Genomic DNA, 24,854 nt, shown 5'->3' with positions numbered 1-24,854 from the left:
TTACCGATTTTAAATTTGATACGATGATCTATACAAATTCTTATTAAATGATTGGCAAATTCGCATCAAGTTTCCAAAATCGTATGCAGAAATCAATATCATATTGACTAAGGCTTTACGCGCATAATTTATGTAAGATATTACAGTTTGGATTACTGTTACTTTTTAATAATTATCTAGTTCGATTGAATATTATATTACATATTGCATTACGTCCTAAAGTATGCTTGCGGGGTACAAAAAGATGTTTTTTTGCGAGAATCGATTGTGTAGTCGCTGTGACTTTATATGTTTTCTCAATGACTGCTCCACCAACGGCTTATAGCGTAAAGCATGTACGCGTAAGAGTAGAATGTATCAAATTGCACTAAGGCTTATGGCAGGGCACCGCCAGATATTCTCTAGCATAGTCGTCGGTGTCTGCTATTCGATCGTTCGAGACGACAAGGTGAAACATAACGGTCACTATGAAGGTAAGTCTTTTAAAGAAATATTAACAGATATTTATTGTTTGATCAACTGAAATGTAATATTTTTACTCACCGATCTATCTAGACAATTAGTTTTTCTTATAAGGGGCTCATTGTTCCTGTTTTTACACCTATCAACAATAATGAGTAATTAACTAAGTATTTTTCTGCTATGTAGAGTTTGTTATTTATAAATAATGACTGATAAACAGTGTAATATTTAAGGAGTCGCAGTCTGAACCTATCGATCGTTCCGGATTATGCTAGATATTTAAAATCTAAAAAAATCAATGGCATATTAGGTAAGTTTAGTAAATCCGAAAATGTTATGCATTTTACGGCTAAATCGATTCAACACATTTAACTAATTAATCAAAATAAATAATAATTAAACACGATTTCGATATACGTCGCGGTAAAAATAAAACATATTATTTTTAAGTTAATGGTAGTACTGGAGAAGGAACAAGTTTAACAGTGGAGGAAAGAAAAAGTATTACAGAAGCTTGGGCTAGCACTGTAAAAGAAACCAGTCAACATTTGATGGTACAAGTTGGAGGAGCACCTTTGAAAGATGTTGAACAACTCGTGAGAATATATATAAATTGCTAACGTTACGGAATTCAGTTATATAATTGAAATTTAACTGATTTTATCATCATTTTTTTACAGGCAACTCACGCAGAAAATATCGGCGCTGATTCAATTTTATGTTTGCCTGAATTATATTTCAAACCGACAACGGTATGCGAATTAACTGAATATTTGCGATTGGTTGGAGAATCTGCTCCAAAAACACCACTATTCTATTACGATTTTCCAAAAGCTTCGAACGTTAATGGTAATAATTTTGTATTTTCAAATACATTAGTGTTTGATTGACAGGTATTTACATTTTATAGTCATTTTTATTATATGATCGTACAGTTGACATGGGACAGCTATTGAAATCTGCAAGTGGTAAAATACCCACTTTTGCTGGAATTAAAACTGATTTAGAACGAGCTGTACATGCAAAACAAGTTAACGATAATTACAATTTGTTTCTTGCTGGAGACATGGTAAATCAAAAATTTATGTCTTATTCGACAAATTTTTCAACTCCAAAATGTATAAATATATTGTAGATGATGCTCAGTGGATGTGCCGTAGGAATGGAATCGTATATCATGACGACACTTAACTTTCTGCAAGAGCCAGCTCTTGAACTTATTGAATTTGGTAAAGGCAATGTTGACTTAACTAGTGCTCGAAAAAGTCAAGAATATATCAATAAAGTCATAAATGAAATAACTCGATATGGTACATTTAGCCTTAATATATTTTTATATACGTATTTTTAATTATTGACAAAATTAGTAAAATATTGCTGTAGTTGAAATTCTTGATATATATTATAAATATTTTGACAAATATAAATAAGTTTTCAACACTTTTTATGCAGGCTCATGGGTTTCAACTATGAAAATTGCAATGAGCATTACTACAGATTTATTTATGGGTCCTCCGCGAGCTCCATTAAAACTTCTTTCTCAAGAAAGTATTGAAGCCATGAACAAAGGACTAACTAATCTTGGAATAGAAACGAATAAGACTGCGCTATTAAAAATGTTATAATTTTACATTCATTATTTTCATCAATAACTCATCATACATCGTTGTATCAACTTATCTTATAAATATAGAATTCTGTATTACACATCATATTATGCACATATACTATCAATGAGCTTTGTCATCCTTACTTATTCCTTATTTATTCAACATTGTTGATTGTCATTATACAATTAACTGGTTATTCTTAGGAAACCAGTGGCAACAAATTTTCGAAATATATGTTTTTCATAGTTAAAAAGTATACTGTATAATTGTAAAAAAATATATATTATCTTTCATTCTATTTTGTGTCGATTGTAGTTGAAAAACAATATTCCAATTTTTATTTTTATTAGACGATACTATTATGCTTTCCTTACTGAGCCTAATCAAAGATCTTAACTAGTTATAAAAATCAATGACTCTTATTCAGACATTTGTATTGTGACAGCTCAATCCACTCTGCCCTTTCTTTTCAAATTAAAAAAACATAATTGCTAAAATAACAAATGCCAGTAATGCAATAGCTTCAATACGTTCTAATAAATGAGAGAAATGCAAATAGAATGTCTCATACTAAACTTTACTTTTTAATGCTTTTTAATGATAATAATTACCTATTTTCTGATAAAATAGAATTTATATACAAGCTTGTGAAAAGTTTGTACATACACCTATAAAAGAGATGATAAGTTTACATTACTCACACAAGACAGACACAAAAAAGGTGGTCTATATCAAAAACGACATACATATATTCCCATATATTTTGCCAAGCTAAATCCGAATCCGCAGTCAATTTGATCACATCAGGATCATTTTCATACAACTATTTACATTCAAACAATTGCCTGATTTCACAAAGGCATACTTTTCTATTTTTGAAATCGCTATACTGATTCTCAAAATATTAACAATCAATGACCTAGAAATGATATACAAAGTCGTGATAAAAAAAAATTAAAAATATTATACTTGAATATAACATTTTCCGTACTTTCAGAATCTGCAATCAAAATTTAACTTTTGGCACAATATGCACATTTGACCTTAGAAATGACCTTGATTCAAACATGTTGAGATAAAACAGACTCTAGATTTAGATTCAGCAACCCTCAAAACCATAGAAACACTAGTTACATTTTTTAAAACTACTTTTTCCTGAATTTAACTTTCAAATGCCGTTGATCCTCACGTGGTGAGGTTAAACTGACTGCGGATTCGGATTTAACATAGCAAAATACATGGAAATACATATTGCGTATATGGTAGTGTATTTAAGTATGGATTATTAGATCATTATAATAATTATATCAAAAGTTATAAACAATTGAAAATTTTTGAAGAAAAATGTTAAATAATTTATATCTCTGTATTTAAGTTATCGAAACGAATTTTTTTTCAAATTACGCGTAAAAGGGTATATATTATGTCGTTTTTTATATAATCTACCTTTTTTCTGTGCCTATATAATTATTTCATAATTTACAAATGACTGAATGAAAGATAAATATTATAATAATAGATTCAAATATTAAATATTAACATCGAAATTCATTAAAACTAATCATTCATATAATTGTTACTAAATATATTGATTCTTGCAATAAAATGTACCATATAGTTTAGAATATTTATAAATTATTCAAGATAAATATGAGCATATATAGTATGACAGAAAGTATATAATAATAGATTACGCACCTAAGTCAGGAAAGTATTGATGAGTCCATAGCACCTGAGAATTGATAACCAAGTCGAACCGAGGTTGGCAAACACGTGCTATGGGCTTATCTGTTTCTCGGTAGCGGTGTGTAATTTACAATTTAAAGAGTGTATGGATGAATTTCTAGATGACAATAATGAAACGATTCATTTAAATGCGATTTGATATATTTTTATAAAAATGTTGTAATAAATTATATTAATATATAATTTAATTCGTCATTCAAAACCTGAATTCAATTTATAAAACGTAAGACTATTCGTTATACTGATTTATTTAAACATATACTTTATATGACAGATAACTTAGTTTTGAGTAATATTTGAATTTAAACCCCGTACACTAAGATCGTAAACAACTTCTTCAATTTTTTTAACATCATATTTTAAAGCATCAAAACGTTTCCTTAATGAATCGTTTTTCAAATTTAGAAGACGAAACCCTGCATTAAGTTGATTAACAAAATGAGCAATTTCAATAGGACGATGATATTTTCCATTAGTGACACTATTAACAGCAAATCGGCTCTGCAAAAAGTTAATTGTTGATAATTTAACATTTAAACAATCAAAATTTCACTTACCAATTCTGATGACAATTGTAATATCCCCATTAAGAAATCTTCTAAATCTAAATAAAAACCATTTTCTCTGTCGGTACTCACTAGAAAAAATATGGTTAAATTATGTAACAGACAACTTGAAAACCAGTAAATAATACTAACTTCCTAGAATTTCTGCTACTGTTTCTTTGTTCACGAGAATTTTTTTCTCCAAATAAATAACAAGGGAAACAAGAAAACATAGTTTTTGAGTAACTGATTTCCATTGATCATGATAGTAATAATACTGATCTTTTGGTATGAGAATCGATAATTTTTTATAATGTTGCTGAATATCTTCAAATGAGTTACGAGCTTTGAAACAATATTGTATAACTATTTCACATAAAAGAAAATATATATTGTGATTAGTACATTTTATATACGTGTATATGAGAATACATGTTCAAATGATTAAAACTCACTGATATTTTCTTCTATTTGATCATTGTGGATATTTTGTAAAGTCATAACAATGTCTCGAGTTACTTTTTCAATATCTTTCACTATATCACGGATTTTCTGGAAATTTAATAATAAATATATTGCTATAATATAATTATAATTTATATATAATTTAATAATAAATAAATAATAAATATATTGCTATTACACCTATGAAATAATGTAACTTTTTTCCAAGTTGGAATACTTCATTATAATCAAATTGAGTGAGTGTTCCTAGTACCGGCACCCATCCATTAACCACACATCCCAGCCAGCAAGCCTTGTTTAAAAAATGTAGCTGCAACGTTATTTTTGGAACATCGCAACCTTTTCGGCAACCAACAAAAATGGTAGAAATGTTACGGTAATATACAAAATGTCCCCCTTTGATGAAAAATATTGCTGAAACGTTATAATAACTAGTTGACCACATGTTACCACAACGTTACCTCAACTCACAATCAAAAACCTGGCAACATTTAGACAACACTTCTGAAACATACAGAGTTTATTTCAGTCAACTAAAATTTTGCAGAAAAGTTTCTACAAAATTTTTACAACATTTTTGGAAACGTTGCTAGAACGTCATTAAAACATTGATAAAACAAATATATTTTGTTCTATATAAAAAATTTTGAGTACTGACCAGACGAAATTTTTTTTATCAATGCTTTAATGACGTTCTAGCAACGTTTCCAAAAATGTTGTAAAAATTTTGTAGAAACTTTTCCGCAAAATTTTAGTTGACTGAAATAAACTCTGTATGTTTCAGAAGTGTTGTCTAAATGTTGCCAGGTTTTTGATTGTGAGTTGAGGTAACGTTGTGGTAACATGCGGGCAACTAGTTATAACGTTTCAGCAATATTTTTCATCAAACAAAGACAGACATTTTGTATATTACCGTAATATTTCTACATTTTTGTTGGTTGCCAAATAAGTTGTGATGTTTCAAAAATAACGTTGTAGTAACATTTTTGAAACAAAGCTTGCTGGCTGGGATATTTTTTAATTTAATTAATTAAGTTTCAATGATATATAAAAAAATAATAAATTCAATACTGATTCAAACTTGTTTGGTTGCATAAAAATATCAAATTTATTTATTTTGACAATTTTATAAAAAAACCCTGAGCATTAAAACATTCATCTATTTCAAAAGACCAATTATTATACATAAAACAAACGCGAATAAGGGAACTTTTGCTTTCTTCATTTAATTATATAACCCTCGAAACTTTGTTGCATTAAAAACAATGAATAATTTAATAATACTTTTAACTATTGCAACCTGTCTAAACTATGTACATCTTAAATTGACTATGATTAGTACATTGATATCTCAATATCATTAACTCATTAAGCTGTATAATCATTAAACCCTTGATAATAGGGTAATGGGGAAATTCACCCTATTACCAATTTTATTTAATTACCAAGCTTATTTGTTGAATTAAGAAACATTGTAACATAATTAAAATAAATAAACAATAGACATACATCACGAAGCTCTTGTTCTTTGCTTAAATAATCTTGAAATGCACTAAAAACAGTCATAATATCGTCACTCATTATTTTACTGATGAAACATGAATTTGGGTTTCTGTAATTTAGAGATTCAATAGAAGGAGAATTCTGAAAAATATATAAATTATATAATAAACATTACTATATGTTATTATAATCACATTAAATTATTAACGTCGTTAGAATAAAAATTTCAATGTTATACTATAATATGATATATATTTTTCACTATAAATCATATTATAATAAATTATAATAAAACCATATTAATAATTTAATGTGGTTGTAATTAAGAGTAGCAAGATAAGCAGCTAGTTAAGAAACATGTTGGTGTTTCTTTTATGAGTTAAGTGGACGTCGTATATCAACAAAGATTCCTGTCTTAGGCCTATTAATCAAGACCATACTATCCGCAGAATTGAGAAGAAAAACTGCGGAAAAGTACGGACTAATGAGAAAACGATTGATCGCGAGTACTCAAAAGTTAGTGCTATATGATCACACCGATGTAGCAAGTTAGAGGAGTATAATAATTTGAATGATTGAACAATATATATTAAATAATAATAAATAACAACTAAGAATTGGAATTGTAAAATAAAAATTTTTAATATTCTATGGCTAAAAAATAATTGGTAATTTAATCAGTTAAATTTATATGGAATAACCAAAAATTATGTATAAATGTGTGTGTGTGTGTGTGTGTGTGTGTGTGTGTGTGTGTGTGTGTGTGCGTGTGCGTGTGTGTGTGCGTGTGTGTGTGTGTAAATTTCATTATTTTCGTAGAAAAAAAGAATCTTTTTTCTCATAATAATCATGAATACTTCCTGATTGTAATGAAACTTATTAAACACCATGTGACAAAAACATAAAAATAAAAAATCCCTTTCTAGCTAAACAGAAATTCCATTTATGAATAGTGTAGATAGACATTAAAAAGTACCAATGGAATGAATCTTATTGATTTTAAAGCAGCAACTCACTATCACAATGAGAAAAAGTACCTATTGCTTTGATATTAATCTAAATGATCGTACATTTCAATTCATGAGATAGAAAAACGAAGTCTGCAATGTTGAAAAATTTTAACCCAGAACATGATTTGTTCTATAATCTGAAAATTTCTAATAACACAACAGCTCCAATTCCATGTGCTTATTACCTTAACACAGATTCATGCGTGAGATGTGTGATTATTATAGTGACCAGGCTTATTAATCATGTAAAGTATGAAACTCTGTTCGGTAAGATGCCTAGGTATCTTTAGGCATATGTTTACAATAAATACAAAAGTATGATCATTCAAATTAATATCAAAGCAATAATATGTTTTCTCATTGTGATAGTCAGTTACTACTTTAAAATCAATAAGAAAAGAAATAAGATTCATTCCATTGGTACTTTTTAATAAAATATTTTTCTATATCATTTATGAATAGAATTTCTGTTTAGATAAAAAGTGATTTGTTAATTTTGTTTTTGTCACATGGTGTTTAATAAGTTTTAATAAATTTTATTGTGATCATAAAGTACTTATGATTATCATGAGAAAAAGTTTCTTTTTTTCTAGGGGAATACTTCTTTCGTATAACATATATGATATGTATACTTACTTTTCTTATTAAAATATTTCATTACATTTTCAAATGACTACCGAAATTGAATTTTTACATTGAATAAGTATTCCGATCATAACTATTTTTTATTTTAACAATGAAATTTATTTTATATCTATATTTGTGTATCATTTTTCGTTATCCCATGTAAATTTAACTGATTAAATCATAAATTATTTTTTATCCATAGAATATTGAAAATTTCTATTTTACAATTGTAATTCTTAATTGTTATTTATTATTATTTATTACATATTGTTCATTCATTCAAATTATTATACCCCTCTAACTTGCTATACGTCCGTGCGATCGTAGCACTAGCTTTTGCGTACTCGCAGTCATTCATTTCCTTATTAGTCCACGATTTCCCGTAGTTTTTTTCTCAATTCTGCGAAAAGTATAGTCTTACGTGTAATCGGCCTTATCTTCAAAATGTTTATTCAAGCTTTCTCAAAAGCATTTTCGTAATTTTTTGGAATATTTCACTCTTACCAACTTCTTCAAGAGACGCCGGGCGGTAAAGTTCTCGGCGGGCACGTTCACACGGACAATAACTTGTGTGGGCAGTCGTGCAGCACTACAGAACTTCTTTCTCCACACACCTTATCCCAGCACGAGTTACTTTCACTGCGAGAAAAACGTGAAAACACCTTGCACGGAAATGAGCTTGTTTTTCTTCGTTCGCTAGACAGATTTACTAAATACGTACTAATGTTTTATTGGTCGAATGAGTATTAATTCAGCAAGTGATGAGAATCGAATGAGCCATAAAAAATCTTATTTTCCAAAGTCGTGACGAATCTAGGTATGTTTCATAACCATGGTCGTTGTTTATATGTTGCTGTTTGAATGTCATTTTCCACATGTGTTTTTATTTGGAAGTCCACGTATGTTTTTATTTGGAAGTAAAGTTAGCTGACTACTATAGAAACTATGTATACTACTGTATACATATTCATTACTTTTACTTTAACATGTTAAAATTTATATAAATTTATTTGCTTAGCAACTATCACATATAACTACTACAATGAAATAGAAATATATTATTGAGAAATGAAAATTGTAAAATCTTGGAAATGAAGAAAAAATACATTTAGATAATTATTTTGAACAAATTCAATGTGAATTATTGAAACCAATCATATTTCTTTCTATGAAAATCTGATACTGTGTGTAAAAATTTTTAAATTTCAGGTAAAAATAAGTACCTTTATTGTTATATATCCTCACTCAACACCGTTTTCATAAACTATTTGAAAATTATAATTGTGATTTGTGATGTAGTTACGCTAAAGGTTTGATGACCAGAATTTATTTGATGCGAAGCGGCAGCAGAGTGGACGACCTGAAATGAGTCAGGAAGCGATATCAAATTTAAGCAAGCTAATATTCGATTCGGCCTGGCACTCAGATCATATATGCGTTTAAGGCCCCGGTCCCATATGTACGAATGCTGACGGATACGGACGCGAATCGCAACTCTAGTAACATCACTAAAAATATCTAGTTCGATTATTTAGTACCAACACTACCGGTAGTGAGCAAAAGTAACTGTTGTTTAAAACTGTAGCGCCGAACGTTCCACATTTAATGAATTTAATTTAATTTAATTTAATGAATTTAATTTAATTTCCCTTTACATTATTGCAGACTATAAGATGGCAAATGATAGAGAATTGATAGACTTACAACTACAATTAGTGGAACTAGGCCTTAATTTTATGGAAGTACTTGAATATATGAGAAGTAGAAAATATATATAAATGATATGTATTAATCATCCCAAAAGCTTTTTTTACATTAGCATACTCATCAATAAGCAATATTCATGAGAATTTGAAAAGTAAAATGTAGACCTGACATTTGAACATTAAATGTGGTACACCCAACGTGGATTGAATCGCGACCCCCCCCAGTTAGGTTGGTATGAGACTATGAGTGCTACTTTCAGTCCGTAACGGTGGTTTTCAGATCGGCCATAGTATAACGCTCGTTCTTAAATTATATAATTAAAACCTAAAATCAAATAATCATGCATCTAAATTCATTGTTCGGCAAACAATTAATTTTAAACCTAAAAACAAATTAGTAACGTTTTAGCTTTTTATCGTATCTTAAAACGAATTTTCATTTTTGAATTTTCCCGCGGTTTCTTCGTTCAATGCAACGACGGAATTCTCATACCAACCTAACTGGGGGGGTCGCGATTCAATCCACGTTGGGTGTACGTTCGGCGCTACAGTTTTAAACAACAGTTACTTTTGCTCACTACCGGTAGTGTTGGTACTAAATAATCGAACTAGATATTTTTAGTGATGTTACTAGAGTTGCGATTCGCGTCCGTATCCGTCCGCATTCTTACGTAGCTATGGGACCGGGGCTTCAGGGTCTGTCTCCATAGGGCCTGCCTGAGTCCGTCCGAGCCGGCCGAGATTTTTTATGGGCACGCCATCTCTATAATTTCGTATCCAATGGCGAGTTTCATAGTGAATGGCTGCGTTTACATAAACGAGCCCGATCGGACGCAGCCAATACGAGAAACGCATGAACACGAAATTATAGAGATGGCGTGCCCATAAAAAATCTCGGCCGGCTCGGACGGACTCAGGCAGGCCCTATGGAGACAGACCCTTAAACATGAGGAGATTGGAGAGTATAGAGACTGATTATATCGTTTCCAGTCTCCACTCTCCACTCTCCATGGTTTCAAAATATTACATCGATTCTATTAAACAATTCAATAATAGTTCAAATAAATTAAGCTGGAATCTAAAATCTTCAAAATTACAGAAATATAAAACTAATTATTTGATCGAGGCACCTACGTGTTAATGTAGATACCTATATAACTATAACCATAGTATTATTTTATTTTATTTGCTTTTTATAGAATATAGATAAATTATACTTTCGTTTTTAGATTAAATCATGGAAACACTTCAACGTCCATCTTCTGATAATTTAAAAGAATCATTCACTGAAGTACTTGAACCAATACTATTCAAAAATATATTATGCACTACTGAGGGATCTAATTGTTGGAAATTACTTGATTGGTCTTTAAACAACTTTGCAGCGAAATGTGGAAATTCAAAATTACCCTTTAGAGTAGGAAGAAATACATACACTATTGTGAGTTTCTACAAATATTTGAATTTTTATTAATGGACAAAAAATCAACTACTTTATTTTATTGTTTAGGAACCCCAATGGGAAGTCAATACAGAAATTGAGCATAAGACTATGGAAGAATTTCTGAGAGATACAACAAGAAACTGTGATTCATCAAAATGGTTTTACTTTGATTACAAATATATGAATAAATGGTTTAATGATAAACCCGAAATTCTAGAATCTTTCAACTGGCAACAATTTGGTTTAGATTTGGGAAGCTCAGATTCTACTATATGGGTAGGAAGCAAAGGAGCTCATACAAATTGTCATCAAGACACCTATGGCTGTAATTTAGTAGCGCAAACACATGGAAGGTATGATTGCTATATTTTCAAAAATTCCAATCAAATACACATGATTTACTTGTATTCTCTATTGCAGAAAGTTATGGCTTTTATTTTCACCAAAATGTACCAGTTTTATGCAACCCACTCGTATTCCATATGAAGAATCAACTATATATAGTAAATATAATTTTTTTAGTCCAAGCCAAATAGAAATCCAAGCAATACAAAATATGCTAGAACCTGTTAAAATGGTAATTCTAGAACCAAGAGATGTACTCTTTATTCCTAAAGGATGGTGGCATTATGTTGAATCTTTAGATACCAGTTTGAGTGTAAATATATGGCTACCATTGAAAGAAGATTGTATATCAAGGTTAAAAGAAACACTTGTACATCTAGTTATAAATACCATTGGGGATGGTGTATCACGAACTGAAGATCAATCTGAATCTAGTCTTCTCGAATGTGTTGAATTGGTAAGTAATTTCAATGCAAAACATATTTAATTTTGCTTAATAAATTACAGAATCACCTGAAGTTGAATGATATATTAACATATTATTTTAATTTTACAGTTAGAAAACTCAATCAAAGAATGTAAAATAGCTAGCTTAGTGCAAGAGCCTTCTATAAAGAAGAAGAAAATAAATGTTGATATAACCAATGTATTACAATCTCTGAAAATGAAATATTCTAGTTATATGAAATCATTACCTGATTTGACTTCTAAAAATATATCTGATTTCACTAGTAAGAATAATATTGTTGCAAGTAATATAAGCAAAAATAACCAACATGTAACTGAAAGTAATCAGCCATCCAAGTTAGAACTAATTGAAGCGGTAGTAGATGCATTTTGCAATCCAGAAATCGTGGAGAATGTGTCAAAGATTTTAATGCACAAATTTCTATAAAGATAGGATCAATAAGCTGACATTAATAAGAACCTAAATTTATTTCATTTTCATAATATTCAAAAATACAGTACATACGGATCTGTTGTATGGATAATAATTTATTTCCCATATTAACATTTGCAAAAATGATGAATTTATTTCTTTTACAATAAAAGATCACAAAATTTAAAAGTAGGAATGTTTACATACATAATTCAAATATTATACTTATACAACATTACAACTTAACAAGTATCAAGTCAGGATAGCCATATTCAGCAAGAAAAACTAACCTATAAGTCATATACAATATTTTGATCACAGGTTTTGTTTAAACATGGCAAACATGGCAAACTGTTTATAATTTTCATTGTCAAAAAAGTTTTAGAATTATACAAATTAAATCAATCAGATCTAATAAACATGGGGTTATTAACAATACTAAAAAAGCTGAAACAAAAAGAAAAAGAAATGAGGATACTAATGTTGTAAGTATTTTAAAAATAAGTGTAATTGTTTTATAAATTAAAAAAATTATATTTTTCGTGATAACAAACTACAATGATATGATATTTACATTTTTTAGAGGATTAGACAATGCTGGCAAAACTACTATTGTGAAAAGATTAACTGGTGAACCGATTGACACAATATCACCAACTCTTGGTTTTAATATAAAAACATTGGATCACAATGGATATAAGTTGAATATTTGGGATGTTGGTGGACAAAAGTCATTACGTACTTATTGGAAAAACTACTTTGAAAGCACTGATGGCCTAATATGGGTTGTAGATAGTGCAGACAGAAGACGTTTGGAAGATTGCAAAGAAGAAATGCACAAATTATTACAAGAAGAACGACTAGAAGGAGCTACTCTTTTGATTTTTGCAAATAAACAAGACTTACCTGGAGCAATATCAGCTGAAGATATTGCTCAAATTTTAGATTTAGAAAGTATCAAAACACATCATTGGAAGATCTATAAAGCATCGGCTATCACAGCTGAAAACTTGTTGGAAGGTATAAATTGGATAGTTGATGATATATCAAAAAGAGTATTTTATAATGATTGACTATAAAATTTATTGAATGAAAATAGTGTAGAGGCTAAAAATTTGTAAGATATTAAATTGTATAATTAAGAGGCAAATCGAATAATTAACTTACTAAGAAAATGTTATACATAGAATAATATAAAAGCTTTTATAAAATATTTTTACTAAGCTTCTGCTGATTTTATTTCTTTTTATCCTGGAAAATATTTTTATTAGTGTTAAGGATACAAATAATATATTTTTATATCAATTTAATTTACCTTTTTCTTTCTGCCAGATTTTTTATTTTTACCTTCCTTATTCTTCTTATCTTTTTTATTAGCAACAACTACAACTGATTTGGGTTTTGGTAATTCTGTGTCAGGAAAGTATGACAAATATGATTCTTTTAATGCTGCTTGATCAAGAAACTTTTTAGTTACTAGAAATTGATTCATAATTTCCTTGACTAAACTTTCAGTTATTGGTATTTTAGCATATTCCACCAATTCCTTAAATTTATCTAAAATATATAACAGTTTATTTTATAATTTCAATTATAAAGACAAAGATTTAATAGCAAAACTCTAAACCTTTGCTTATCCTTGAATCTTCAAGTGATAATACAAAGTGTCCAAAGTTTTTGCGATCTTTTTTTATTTTACAACTCATTGCTTCGTAATTAGCAGTTTTAAAAAATAATGCTTTTAAATCTGGTCCTAGAATATTGAAATTTTCCAAAATTCCACTTAAATTAATAGCTAAATTTGGTTTAAATTCTCTCAGCTGCTCAATTGCTGGAAGTCCATTTTTTGCCGACCAAAAACTTCCCAAGTCTAATAATCTTAATGGGCTTTGATAAATGAATTCATCTCTAGATAAAGTTCTAATGAATCCCGCAACTGCTTCAGAGCTTAATGGATTTTTGTCAAATCGAAATTCTAATAGAGATCGATTTTTTAATACAGCATAAGCAATTTTTTGAGCTTCAAAGTCAGTAAAACGGTTTCCTGAAAAGTTTAATTATCGAAAAATACCAGTAACGATTTTCGTTTTCTATTTTATATCATACTACTTTTCAAGTTACTACTTTACCTGAGAGATTCAAGTACTTAAGATTCTTTGTATACGTAATATAATTTTTAATATTATAAATGCCATTTTTTCCCATAGCATTCCAGGACATATTAAGTTCGACAAGACTTGAATTTTTAGATAAACCTCCAAACACTTGTTCAATTGCCGCTTTAGTGTAAAAATCATTCCAACTAATATTCAAATATTCGAGAGATTCCGTTGAAATAAGTATTTTTTGCAAATAAGCTGCTGATTCCTCGTCAAGATTATTATCCGAAATATCGAGTTTCTTTATCAAAGTGTTGGCTGCAACTGATTTCGCTACATAATAAAAGCCCTCGTTCCTAAGATTGCATCTACTCAAATTGAGTTCTCTTAATGCTGACGAAAGAGCAATGCCGTCTTCAAGTTTCATTGCACCTTCTAAGCCGATCTTACAAGCAGTCAAATTCAGCGAATTCAAAACTGTGCTACGCAATAGCAACTTGTTCAAGTGGTAGCATGAACTTGGCGTGAGAGAATTTTCCTGTACAATATCACGTCAATTTAAAAGATTCAAGAGTCGAAAAAAGATTCAGCTGTACCTCTAGATCTAGAATTTTGACGGTGGTATTGAAGAGTAAAGCTTCGCCCAATACTTGAACTACATCTGGATGAATTCCGTAAAATTTCAAAATCACTCGATCGCTTTTTAGTTGCTGTCTTAAACTAGATATGGGAGCTAAATTAAGGATTTTCACATAATCAAAAAATTTATCAACTCCATCGCATTTATAATTAGGTGGATCGGGATATAGAATCCAAAATGCTGCTTCTAATCCTAAATCGTCAGGTATAGGATATGAAATTGAAAGATTTGACAAACTCAGTACAGAATCACTTAAACTAATGTCGTCTGAATCTGAACCAATTTTAATCGGTTCGATCAATTTTAATCCGAGCGAAGCTTCAGATTCGTCAGAATAATCAGTTATTACAGTTATTGGTTCGCTGATCTAAAAAAAAACGTTTAAAAGTTATCAATGAAATACTTTAATGTTATTCATATCTTTTAACTTGGTCGGCATCTAGTGATTTTTGTCTAAAATCTTCATCAGGAATTAAATCATAAGTACTTTTCTGAAAAGTACCATTAAGAAATAACCAATCGTCCTGTTTACTCCATTCGTTATCATAGAAATCAGAATAATCTTGCTCAAAAATTGTCTGTAGTTCCTTAAGAAATAAATACATAAAATTATAAAAATATTCATTGGCATGATTGTTGTAAATATCAAGAATTGATATTGTTTTGTTTACTAGATGTGATAAATCGATAAGATCGAAATGTACCTCAATCGTATCCATAATTTTGCCTTGAATGAATTTCTCGGTGAATAATTTTGTGTATTTGTTCACGATGTTTTATTAAACTCAAAGTTGATTTGATAGTAAAATGAGTTTATTTCGAAAAAACGTTAACTTAAATACGCTGGCATAATTTTGATTAAAGCTATGAAATATTTACTTTGTGAATTTAATACTTGGTTAATTCAATAAACAGTGAAGTTAGCTCGTAGTGAAGTTAGTTCTCGTAATTTGATTATTAAGCAGTGTATTCGTTAAATGAAAATTTTCAATGATATTGCATTCAAAGTGCATATGTGTACTGTCATCAAGGTACATGAATATTGTCTGTCCTGATACCGAAAGAAATAATACATTGACTTTGGCGTATCGCCAGACGCCGAGGCAGTTGTTCCAGATACCGATCTAAACGATCGCGGTGACGACCTGCGGCACACGCAAGCGATTGACCTCGCAGAACAGCAACGTCGCGCGATTACGCGAGACAGGAAGCCGATCGACTTCTCAACTGGTCGTGTCGGCCGCTATCACGCCGTCGCTCGAAGAAATGCCTCCGGCGATGAGTCACTCGAGAGTGCCACTTGCCGAAAGCTTTCGTGCTTTTACAGGCACGAAAAGAAAAGAACGTCCAACGATTAATCGAGCCCAATAAGAATTGAAGTTTATTAGTCTAATTTAGTTGTATCCAGGAAGAAAGACGTATGCAACGTCTGCGAGTTGCATTTGTGAGAACGGATGTACATTATTACTGATTAACAGACGTGGCGAATATATGACTAACGATACGAAAGTTTTTGTATATAATGATTTGACTAACGAACTGCCAAGAAAATGCAACGACTGCGACAGAGGCCCTCATGCGCCACTTTGCGCGCAATAGTCGCAGCGAAATTAGCATAACTACTCGACAAATCTCGCGACTTTCTCTTCACTGCTGTGGCTTTAATATTTTCGAGCTAGGAGAGTCGTCGCGTGCCCGAAGCATTGGAAATCGGCGCATCAAGCGAGTCGTTCGTTACGATTAGCGCAGTTGGCGCAATAAATCAGCATAGCGTTCTCTCTCTCGCGCGAACCCAAGTCGCGGAAGGCACGTTTGCGCACGTTTATTTTTTTCGCGGCAGCAATTTGAATGCATCGAGTGTTGCGGGCGCTCTCTTTTTCTCGCTGCGTGTGGGAAACGGCGCCGGGAGACGCTACGCGGAGTATATGCGGCTGTGCGTTAGCTGGCGAGAGAGGAGCTTTATTGAAATTCCCGTCGTGCGCGCGACTCTGTGCCCGTCTGCGGAATGCAACATCCCATTCTCTATGATCATCGACGACGACGACGACGACAATGACGACGACGACGACGACGGCGACGTCGACGAGACACACTAATCAGCGAGAAGCGCCGCGCGCTCTTTCTATTCTCGTTCTCTCTCGTTTGATTAGCAGAAATAAAGAAACGAGCGCGTGTGTAGCCGTCGTGTATTCGATTTGCACCTTATGCGTGTAAATCCACCGTGGAGACAGTTCTATTCGCAGGCAATTACGTGCACACGTGGATCGCAAGTCCGATGAGTTGATTAGAGAAAATCTCGTATGTATAGGATATACGAGGAAAAACGGGAATGTGGGTACGGCTGAGGTAATTAATTATACGAAGCCAGTTTCTTTTTATATGTCGAAATAATAATTATTAATCATTAATATAATATTAATAATAATACAATTTTATAATATAATAATCGATCTATCTATTCCTTAATTGCGATATATAATATAGTTTTCTCCTCTTTATAAAATAAAAATTCTATTATATAAAAAGTTTTATTTGTTTATTTACTCCTTTGCGCTTGTCTTCCATTTAAAGAAGCTCTTACAACGACGTATACAAGCTAGAGGGCATGTGGAAATTCGGGGAAGGGTCGGCTGTGCGTGTGTGTACGTGATTTGTGTTCACACGAACGGATTGCACGTTCAAAGAAAAAAACTCATCAGCGACAAGTCGCGCGCTAGATTTCATATTGCGTGTCGTTCGACGTACACGTTGATGAAAATCTTACAAAAAGAGACATCGCCCTTTAAAAATGCTTTAATATATATAATATTTATAAAAAAGAATTATTTACAATATACGTATATTTCTACGACTGCGCGAATCTTCCATGAAGCCTTAAAATTCTATTACGTTATACAATTCTTCTTAATTTGTTTCGCGGCGAAGTCGTGTCTCTTCGTATATGTTGTTTTATTAATTTATTTTCTCGCTTCAAGGAGCAAGAAAAGATATGGTGAAACGATTCGCAACGCGATTATACAAGCGTCTTTTTGTCCATATATAAATGCGTTCGCAAAGATTCGTCGCATTGTTATTTTTCTTTATTTTCAAAGACAGAAAGTGCGCGATTACAGTTTAATTGTTATTTAAGATTACAAAGAGAACAAACAGTATTTGAGACGAAAAAAGTACACAAAAATATTGGGCGTGTGCTGTGCACGCCACGTGCTTCCATCAGTATCACAATGTCTCGTTTGAAGGAACGTACAAAAGCCTGCTGTATGCATCAAGACGAGTGTGCGTGATTTCGTTGATTTTATTTCGAGCCTCTTCTTTCTTCGATTTTTAGAAAGGTAAAGAACCTATTTTATTTAGAAACATACAAAACCTTACATAAGAAAATTTTATATTTTTTTAGTTTAGAAAATTCTTTATAAATCCGTTAACATTTACTTATTTCAAAATCTACTAAATTTATTGATTGCGAATTCTTCCGTTAGACTTTCAATTGTAGAAAATTCACCTGTCAAATCGATATAAAAGTAAGAACAGTTTCACTTGTAGTGTCACAACCAGAGAGTCGCTGTCGGTATGATACTTTTATTGCGTCTCTGCATCGCATATATATCAAGTTCACATGTATTCGTCGTCCAACAAAGTCCAAAATGACGCAATGCGTGACGTTATTATTGTTTTTTATAAATCAGTTCGCACATCTAAAACATCTTGGATTAACTCGCGTTGTCTTCTCGTTTCGTTCGTATTTTTCTTTTAAGATCCATGCCCCGCAATCAATAATGCGGTTATACAGGCTTAGTAAAATTAATAAGTACAGGCTATGTACATATGTACAACGATAACAACTCGACATAATTATCATTATATATCGTTAAACAGTCGTATGTCGTGGTCATTTTTTTTAAATTTAATTATTGTCAGACGACATTGATTTTTTCGTTTTAAAAAGAGATTTCACGTTCGTCGTTTATCAAAATTCGCTGTTTCAATGCACTTATTTCGTTTTACAAGACAAAAATCGTTGTTATATTTACAAATTACACAAGAAAATAATTTAAGAACCCTTGAAGACAAAGCAAATTCATTAGAATGAAAAAAATAAATCGACAACGAAAGAAAATGTCATCTCTCTGATAGATAAAAAGAAGAAGAGAACGAATAGTAAATACACCTCTCTAGGAAAGAATACGTGAGTTACATTTAAATATAAAACTCTGTGCGGAGAGCGCCAAAGTGTATCAATCGCATAATGCTTCTAGAAAGTCATCTCTATATCAATTAAGCTAAATTTTTTCGCCGTATATCATTCATTTACAAAGAAAAGAAGAAAAAATTAAAGAATTGGCTTGTTCGCAGAAACAATCAACACACTGTTCTCATCTATTCACGCACACATTCCTTAAAGTCTCTACAAAGTCTCAAAATAGTTAAATCAAGACTCTCTCTCTCTCTCTCTCTCTCTCTCTCTCTCTCTCTCTCTCTCTCTCTCTCTCTCTCTCTCTCTCTCTCCTCTCACAAAAATCCACTCGCGAATGTATATTATGATAAAAAAACAAGAGTTTTCACATGAAGCACTCGAATAGCACTGTTCTCACTTTCAGACGTGCACCGTCATCATCTGATGTGGATTCGCTTGACTCGTGCCTGGTTGGTACTGCATGGTATTGTACGCGGGCTCCTGCAATCTAGGCTTATTGTACGGTTTGAGCGGACTGTCGTAACTAAAACTTGCCGTGTTGTTCTTCATCTCGGCACAGGGTGGCTTATACAGCGGCGGTAGCCTATGTCTGGCGTCCTCGCTGACCATCTCCAAGCTCTCCTCGGCGAGTCCCAAAGGACCCAAGGTCGCACCAGAAAGCGGTCTGACGACTGAAACTCTTGGCTCGGCATCTTGCTCTTTCAGCGGATTGGCGTATCTTCTGAGATTTTCCTCGTTTTGCAAATTGTTTGACTTCTCGTCGAGGTCACTCCGGTGCCTGTGTAGCGAGGTCTCGCTGCTCGTAGTCGCCGTCAATCCCGACCTCTGTCTCGACTGCCTGATGTACCAGAGTCCCGTGAGTACCAGCAGCAGGAGTATCGTCGCAAGAACTCCCCCGAGTAGAGCAAAGTAGCCCCCACCGTTGCTTCCAGCAATGGTCGCGTCGCTGCTCAGCAAGGCCGTCTCGACCTTGACTTCGAGCACCGAAGCCAGGGCGAGTGGCCTGCCGAGCGGTCTGCTGAGGGCTTCGCCGAGGTCGCGCGCCGCCGCGGACGCCGCCTCGGAGAATATGGTCACCTCGATGGTGTCGTTGTCGCCGGGCTTGAGGTCGCACAGCAACACCACGGACTGAGGTCGTCGCGGGTCCGCCAGCAGCCGTCGCAGTCGCCGGCAGAGCACCTCCACCGAGGTGCCCGACGACAGAGAGTCTCTCCTCAGCAGAATGGTCAGTCTTGAGCAGGTCGGCCCGGTCGTGGCTTGTCCAGGCCAGCAGGACGGAGGCGCGGGCAGTGCCGGCGGGCCAACTCTCCTGCCCGTTTCCACCGGTCGACACTCGCCCCACGGCGGACACGACGGCACCAGGCAACTTTCGCCGGGCGACGGCACGCACACCTCGTGCGCCAAGCACGACGTGCCGTTCAGACAGTTGCCAGGGCCGCACCAGACGTTGCTGCACTGAGTCTTGCCGTTCCTGCACTCGCAGACGTTGCAGTCGTCGTCCCAGCTCGCGGCCAGGCAGCCGGGGCCGCCGGCGATGCGGATCTCGCAGTGGCTGCCCGTACGACCGGGCGGGCAGAAGCACGAGTAGCTGGCGATGCCGTCGACGCAGGTGGCGCCGCTGGCGCAGGGGCTGCTGGCGCACTCGTTGACGTTGATGCGGCAGTCGGGGCCCGTGAATCCCGCGGCGCACTCGCACCTGAACCAGTTGACGCCGTCCACGCAGCGTCCCCCGTTGAGGCAAGGCAGCGCCTGGCAGTCGTCGACGTCGCGGCGACAGTTGGCGCCCTCGAAGCCCTCGCGGCAGATGCACCGATAGCCGCCGTCGGCGGTGTTGACGCAAGTGGCGCCGTTCTCGCAGGGGCTGGAGGCGCAGGCGGGCGAGGCGATGTGGCAGGCGGCCCCTTCCCAGCCGAGCGGACAGTGGCAAGTGAAGCCGTCGCCGTGATCCTGACAGGTGCCGCCGTGGCGACAAGTGCCGGGCTCGCAGTGTCCGCCTCGCAGCGCGCAGGTCTTGCCTTTCCAGCCGTTGCGGCAGATGCAGCTGAAGTCCGCCACGCCGTCTACGCAAGTACCGTTGTTGCGGCACGGATTGGTCGAGCACTCGTCCACGTCTAAGGTGTTAGATAGCATCGCGTTAGCATGGGACACTTTAACCGTAGCGAGTAGCTGTTTAGATGGATTGTTGGTGTGGTCGTAGTTACCTTGATCGCACAGATCGCCAGTCCAGCCTTCTCGACAGATGCACTGGAACGAATTGACCAAGTCCACGCAGGTGCCGCCGTTCAGGCACGGATTGCCGCGGCAGTCGTTGATGTTCTCGTGGCAGTGAACTCCCGCGTAGCCCGCGTCGCAGATGCACTGGCCGTTGCCGCATCTGCCGCGCCCGGAGCACGGCGTGCCTTCGTTACCGCAGCCCAGAGTGTCGTCCAGTAGTCCGAACATTGGATTGTGGATCGCTGGCTCGGAGCAGTTCTTGCCTTGCCAGTGTGCCGGGCAGTGGCAGTAATAGTCCGTTTGCGTGTTGAAGCACTGTGCCAGGTTCTTGCATGGATTTGGCGTGCAGTGGTCGCGATCGATCTCGCACTGGTTGCCGGTGTAGCCGACCGGACAGACGCATTCGTAACCGTTGACGAGGTCACGGCATTCGCCGCCGTTGAGGCATGGCTTCGAGGCGCACTCGTCGATGTCGACCTCGCAGTCTTTACCCGCGTAACCGGCCGAGCACGAACAATGATAGTCGTTCACCAGATCGATGCACAGCGCGTCGTGCTGACACTGGCCCACGCAGTCGTCGATGTTTTTCGTGCAATTCTTGCCCGTGAAGCCGCTTCGACATTTACACCTGCGAAACGACAAAATTCAATTAGTTCGTGGCGCGGTAACGAGCACTTATCGATTACGCCTAAAATTTATGTAATTTCGACGGATGCGTTTATTGCTGCTTGCTGCTTGCGCCTACTGGCAATCGCCTGGCAATCGAGGCAGGTCGAAGGTAGAGGAAACGAGTTGGCAGCTAATGAGACCAGCGTCATTCAAAGCTAGAGAAAAGAAAGGCAGCTCGCTCTGGCGCTCCTCGGATTTTCTCACGCGACTCTCGCCTGCTCGCGCTCGCTCGCCAACTAACTCGTTGCCTCTTGGTATGCTTCACCAAAATACATAAAGTGCATGGCGTAAGACAAGGCGGCGGCCCAAGGAGCCGACCGTGCGGACGACGGACAATCAAGAGTCAGCATTATTAAAGCTCCCGTCTCTTCCCCAATTACAACGATATAATCCGCGTAGCTCTCTCTCTCTCTCTCTCTCTCTCTCTCTCTCTCTCTCTCTCTCTCGCAAAAACATTGAAAAGGAAGCAAAAACTTGGTCGCCTATGGGAAAATCACTGACTCGCTAGGTTTTTCTGTCGGAGGACACGCGCGCGCCTTCGCTCCTTGTTAGATATCGCTGCGCGGCGAGCAGTAGGGCGCCTGCAGCGATCCTAATGAGAACCGGTGCAAGTGCGCGCTGACGAAGACACTGAGTAGTCTTCGTCGTCGCTCGTCGTCGAGGATATGTTGAAATACGCCCCGGTAATTGACACTTTCGTGGCTTGATGGAGTCGTATCTAGCCGCGCGTGGAATTCGTCGGCTAAGCGGAATAATTCTTTCGTTAATTAAATTGTTGCAATTAACGATGCCTCTGAGCGACTGGCGCGCTCATTTTTCTCTTTCTCCTCTCTCGCGCTCGTGCGCTAAAACGTCGAGATTTCAACGAGCGACGCCACTGATTACGCTTTCTCTCTCTTTCGGCTAATTAGCATTAATTAGTCCGTATGTTTTTTTTCATTCATGGAACATTCGGTATTGAAAATGGTACCGATCATCCGCGTATAGTTGACGTTAAGAAACGTCGTCGCGTATTAAGTTACGATTATCAGACACGATGGGTATACGAAAACAGTCTCAATTAAAGCTCGCGCCGCTGCCATTTAGTTTTTCTTATTATTTAGCAATTTTACACGTCGTCAGCCCGTCGAGTTTTCACTTATGTTAATATGATGTCGTGCGGCCTTAATTCGAACCACTTACGTGTAGTCTCCAGCGTGGTTGTAGCAGGTTATGGAATTCTTGCATGGCGACTCCTTGAGAGCACACTCGTCGACATCGAATTGACATGTGGTTCCTTGCCAAGCTGAGGGACAATTGCAGGTGAAGGTATTCTTTCCATCCACGCAGACACCGCCATTGAGGCACGGCTGTGACGCGCACTCGTCGATGTCCGTAGCACAGAATTGTCCAGCGAAACCTTCGGTGCAATTACACACCGCGACTTCTCCATCCTCCGTACACGTTGCCCCGTTCAAGCATGGATTGGAAGCACAAGGATTGTCGACCTTCTCGCAAGTTGGCCCGGAGAAACCTTCGGGACAGGTGCATCGATATTGATCGGGTGCAGTGTTCTCGCACGTACCGCCGTTTTGGCAAGGCTCGTGAGTGCCGCAGTAGTTGAGGTCTTGATCGCATAGTATACCGCCCCAATTAGTGTCGCAAATACATTGCCAACTAGAGCCGTTACAGTAGCCGTGCTTGCAGCCTGGGTATGGGGTGCACTGGTCGCACAATTCTCCTCGCCAACCATGTCGACACTTACACTCGCCTGACACGTTGCAGTGGCCGTGTACTGGATGGCAACCTTCCTTGCACACAGCTGAAACAATCATTGCACGTTATTCAGCTTTCTATACGTTCTATCCAATCTATGAATCTATGGTAGAATTTTATAATCAAAGAAATTGACTTTGACCAAAGTAAACAATAAAGTTTACTCGTATCATTCGATTGCTATACTTTTATTGCTTCTTATATAATAAATAACACGTATTTAACACGACGTTTGAAAAATTAAAATTATTATGGGATTTCCAAAGTTAAATAAAAGTGTAAAAGAAACTCCAAAAAGAAAAATCATTCCAACTGACTAAGGCAGCAATTATACAACGTAAAAATCGCATTGGCATCAGTTTCATAGGCAATAAACCATGCAGATAGCATTTCCGCGAAATGTACATGCAACGCTAAACGTTGTACATCTAGTGGTAAAACTCTGAATCTATCGTGACATTGACAGTTTTTGTGAAAGAATCATTAATATTCTAATATTATAACAGTTATAAATTATGAATTATGTTATTTAAAACCCCAAGTTGTACATATAAAATATACTTCTGATTAATATAAATATTTCGTAATGTAATAAAAAGTATCGATGTACAACAATCATATGTTGCTTTCAAAATCATAAAAATATTTGCATCACTACAAATGTTCGTAAGAATATATTCATGCCTGCGCATGTTATCAATAAAGTGCGTATATCATTAAACTGGTTCGGAAGCGTATCGGGTAAAAAAAGAAACATCCGAATGCCATCGGTAAACAATGGAAAAAGCGAAAGAATGCCTCAGCTAATTGAAATTTTCCTTCAATCGCGCTTTTATGACATACGATCCTTCGAATGTTTTCTGCACTCATAAAGACGTACGTATACACAAACAATGTCTACCAAGGTGTTTTTCGCAATACAGAACCAACGATGTTTTC

General features: G+C 35.6%; 6 protein-coding genes across 15 annotated transcripts in view; 3 read left to right on the top strand and 3 right to left on the bottom strand.

Moving 5' to 3' along the window:
- The first annotated feature begins 185 nt into the window (after nucleotides 1-185).
- LOC131664840 (N-acetylneuraminate lyase-like) lies at nucleotides 186-3,070 on the top strand. Of its 2 annotated transcripts, none has more exons than XM_058936252.1 (8): nucleotides 186-473; nucleotides 556-617; nucleotides 696-772; nucleotides 913-1,058; nucleotides 1,143-1,311; nucleotides 1,398-1,531; nucleotides 1,598-1,691; nucleotides 1,915-3,070. In XM_058936252.1, exons 1-8 carry the CDS (start codon nucleotides 468-470, stop codon nucleotides 2,085-2,087), a joined length of 861 nt encoding a protein of 286 aa, XP_058792235.1. In that variant the 5' UTR covers nucleotides 186-467; the 3' UTR covers nucleotides 2,088-3,070. The 2 variants fall into 2 exon arrangements, with proteins under 2 accessions (XP_058792235.1, XP_058792234.1); XM_058936251.1 differs by having other exon boundaries at nucleotides 1,598-1,772.
- Nucleotides 3,071-3,703: 633 nt separating this feature from the next.
- LOC131664842 (translin) lies at nucleotides 3,704-9,419 on the bottom strand. 6 transcript variants are annotated; one of them, XM_058936256.1, is made up of 8 exons: nucleotides 9,192-9,419; nucleotides 8,690-8,947; nucleotides 8,473-8,630; nucleotides 6,338-6,472; nucleotides 4,819-4,915; nucleotides 4,517-4,729; nucleotides 4,376-4,455; nucleotides 3,704-4,319 (listed from the first exon to the last, which is right to left on the bottom strand). In XM_058936256.1, exons 4-8 carry the CDS (start codon nucleotides 6,407-6,409, stop codon nucleotides 4,098-4,100), a joined length of 684 nt encoding a protein of 227 aa, XP_058792239.1. In that variant the 5' UTR covers nucleotides 6,410-6,472; nucleotides 8,473-8,630; nucleotides 8,690-8,947; nucleotides 9,192-9,419; the 3' UTR covers nucleotides 3,704-4,097. The 6 variants fall into 6 exon arrangements, with proteins under 6 accessions (XP_058792239.1, XP_058792240.1, XP_058792236.1 ...); XM_058936257.1 differs by having other exon boundaries at nucleotides 8,473-8,607; XM_058936253.1 differs by having other exon boundaries at nucleotides 8,473-8,923.
- Nucleotides 9,420-10,321: 902 nt separating this feature from the next.
- On the top strand, nucleotides 10,322-12,390 carry LOC131664876 (HSPB1-associated protein 1). 3 transcript variants are annotated; one of them, XM_058936306.1, is made up of 6 exons: nucleotides 10,648-10,816; nucleotides 10,904-11,115; nucleotides 11,185-11,471; nucleotides 11,539-11,621; nucleotides 11,706-11,920; nucleotides 12,020-12,390. In XM_058936306.1, exons 2-6 carry the CDS (start codon nucleotides 10,912-10,914, stop codon nucleotides 12,356-12,358), a joined length of 1,128 nt encoding a protein of 375 aa, XP_058792289.1. In that variant the 5' UTR covers nucleotides 10,648-10,816; nucleotides 10,904-10,911; the 3' UTR covers nucleotides 12,359-12,390. The 3 variants fall into 3 exon arrangements, with proteins under 3 accessions (XP_058792288.1, XP_058792289.1, XP_058792287.1); XM_058936305.1 differs by lacking the exon at nucleotides 10,648-10,816 and adding an exon at nucleotides 10,322-10,370 and having other exon boundaries at nucleotides 11,539-11,920; XM_058936304.1 differs by having other exon boundaries at nucleotides 11,539-11,920.
- A 302-nt stretch (nucleotides 12,391-12,692) lies between these two features.
- LOC131664877 (ADP-ribosylation factor-like protein 2) lies at nucleotides 12,693-13,592 on the top strand. The gene is made up of 2 exons (XM_058936307.1): nucleotides 12,693-12,828; nucleotides 12,927-13,592. The coding sequence occupies exons 1-2, from the start codon at nucleotides 12,764-12,766 to the stop codon at nucleotides 13,414-13,416; spliced, it is 555 nt and encodes a 184-aa protein (XP_058792290.1). The 5' UTR covers nucleotides 12,693-12,763; the 3' UTR covers nucleotides 13,417-13,592.
- On the bottom strand, nucleotides 13,590-15,801 carry LOC131664940 (leucine-rich repeat-containing protein 74A-like). Its single transcript, XM_058936432.1, has 7 exons — nucleotides 15,787-15,801; nucleotides 15,511-15,669; nucleotides 15,039-15,449; nucleotides 14,473-14,980; nucleotides 13,971-14,387; nucleotides 13,691-13,900; nucleotides 13,590-13,594 (listed from the first exon to the last, which is right to left on the bottom strand). Exons 1-7 carry the CDS (start codon nucleotides 15,799-15,801, stop codon nucleotides 13,590-13,592), a joined length of 1,725 nt encoding a protein of 574 aa, XP_058792415.1.
- Nucleotides 15,802-19,594: 3,793 nt separating this feature from the next.
- LOC131664879 (protein jagged-1b) overlaps nucleotides 19,595-24,854 on the bottom strand; it is a 47,463-nt gene continuing 42,203 nt past the window's right edge. For both annotated transcript variants that reach the window (XM_058936311.1, XM_058936312.1), the window contains 3 exons: nucleotides 23,343-23,961; nucleotides 21,479-22,119; nucleotides 19,595-21,388 (listed from right to left, as the gene is read on the bottom strand). In XM_058936311.1, the coding sequence (XP_058792294.1) occupies nucleotides 19,677-21,388; nucleotides 21,479-22,119; nucleotides 23,343-23,961 (2,972 nt within the window). In that variant the 3' untranslated portion in view covers nucleotides 19,595-19,676. The remainder of the gene's footprint in view (nucleotides 21,389-21,478; nucleotides 22,120-23,342; nucleotides 23,962-24,854) is intronic.

Source organism: Phymastichus coffea, unplaced genomic scaffold, assembly GCF_024137745.1.
Source record: "Phymastichus coffea isolate CEN01 unplaced genomic scaffold, Cenicafe_Pcof_1.1 PCOF00046, whole genome shotgun sequence".
Classification (NCBI taxonomy): domain Eukaryota; kingdom Metazoa; phylum Arthropoda; class Insecta; order Hymenoptera; family Eulophidae; genus Phymastichus; species Phymastichus coffea.
This window is presented reverse-complemented; position numbering and strand designations above follow the sequence as displayed.

Excerpts from the sequence above, each read along its gene's own strand:
- LOC131664842 (XM_058936256.1), bottom strand. The coding sequence starts at position 6,409 with ATGAGTGACGATATTATGACTGTTTTTAGTGCATTTCAAGATTATTTA. Across the intron at positions 4,456-4,516 it reads AGTAGCAGAAATTCTAGGAA|TGAGTACCGACAGAGAAAAT; the intron begins GTTAGTATTATT and ends TATTTTTTCTAG. Across the intron at positions 4,320-4,375 it reads TACAATTGTCATCAGAATTG|AGCCGATTTGCTGTTAATAG; the intron begins GTAAGTGAAATT and ends AACTTTTTGCAG.
- LOC131664840 (XM_058936251.1), top strand. Across the intron at positions 1,312-1,397 it reads AAAAGCTTCGAACGTTAATG|TTGACATGGGACAGCTATTG; the intron begins GTAATAATTTTG and ends ATGATCGTACAG. Across the intron at positions 1,532-1,597 it reads TGTTTCTTGCTGGAGACATG|ATGATGCTCAGTGGATGTGC; the intron begins GTAAATCAAAAA and ends AATATATTGTAG.
- LOC131664940 (XM_058936432.1), bottom strand. Across the intron at positions 15,450-15,510 it reads AATCACTAGATGCCGACCAA|ATCAGCGAACCAATAACTGT; the intron begins GTTAAAAGATAT and ends GTTTTTTTTTAG. Across the intron at positions 14,388-14,472 it reads TAAGTACTTGAATCTCTCAG|GAAACCGTTTTACTGACTTT; the intron begins GTAAAGTAGTAA and ends TAAACTTTTCAG.
- LOC131664876 (XM_058936305.1), top strand. The coding sequence starts at position 10,912 with ATGGAAACACTTCAACGTCCATCTTCTGATAATTTAAAAGAATCATTC. Across the intron at positions 11,472-11,538 it reads GTAGCGCAAACACATGGAAG|AAAGTTATGGCTTTTATTTT; the intron begins GTATGATTGCTA and ends TCTCTATTGCAG. Across the intron at positions 11,921-12,019 it reads TTCTCGAATGTGTTGAATTG|TTAGAAAACTCAATCAAAGA; the intron begins GTAAGTAATTTC and ends TTAATTTTACAG.
- LOC131664877 (XM_058936307.1), top strand. The coding sequence starts at position 12,764 with ATGGGGTTATTAACAATACTAAAAAAGCTGAAACAAAAAGAAAAAGAA. Across the intron at positions 12,829-12,926 it reads GAAATGAGGATACTAATGTT|AGGATTAGACAATGCTGGCA; the intron begins GTAAGTATTTTA and ends TACATTTTTTAG.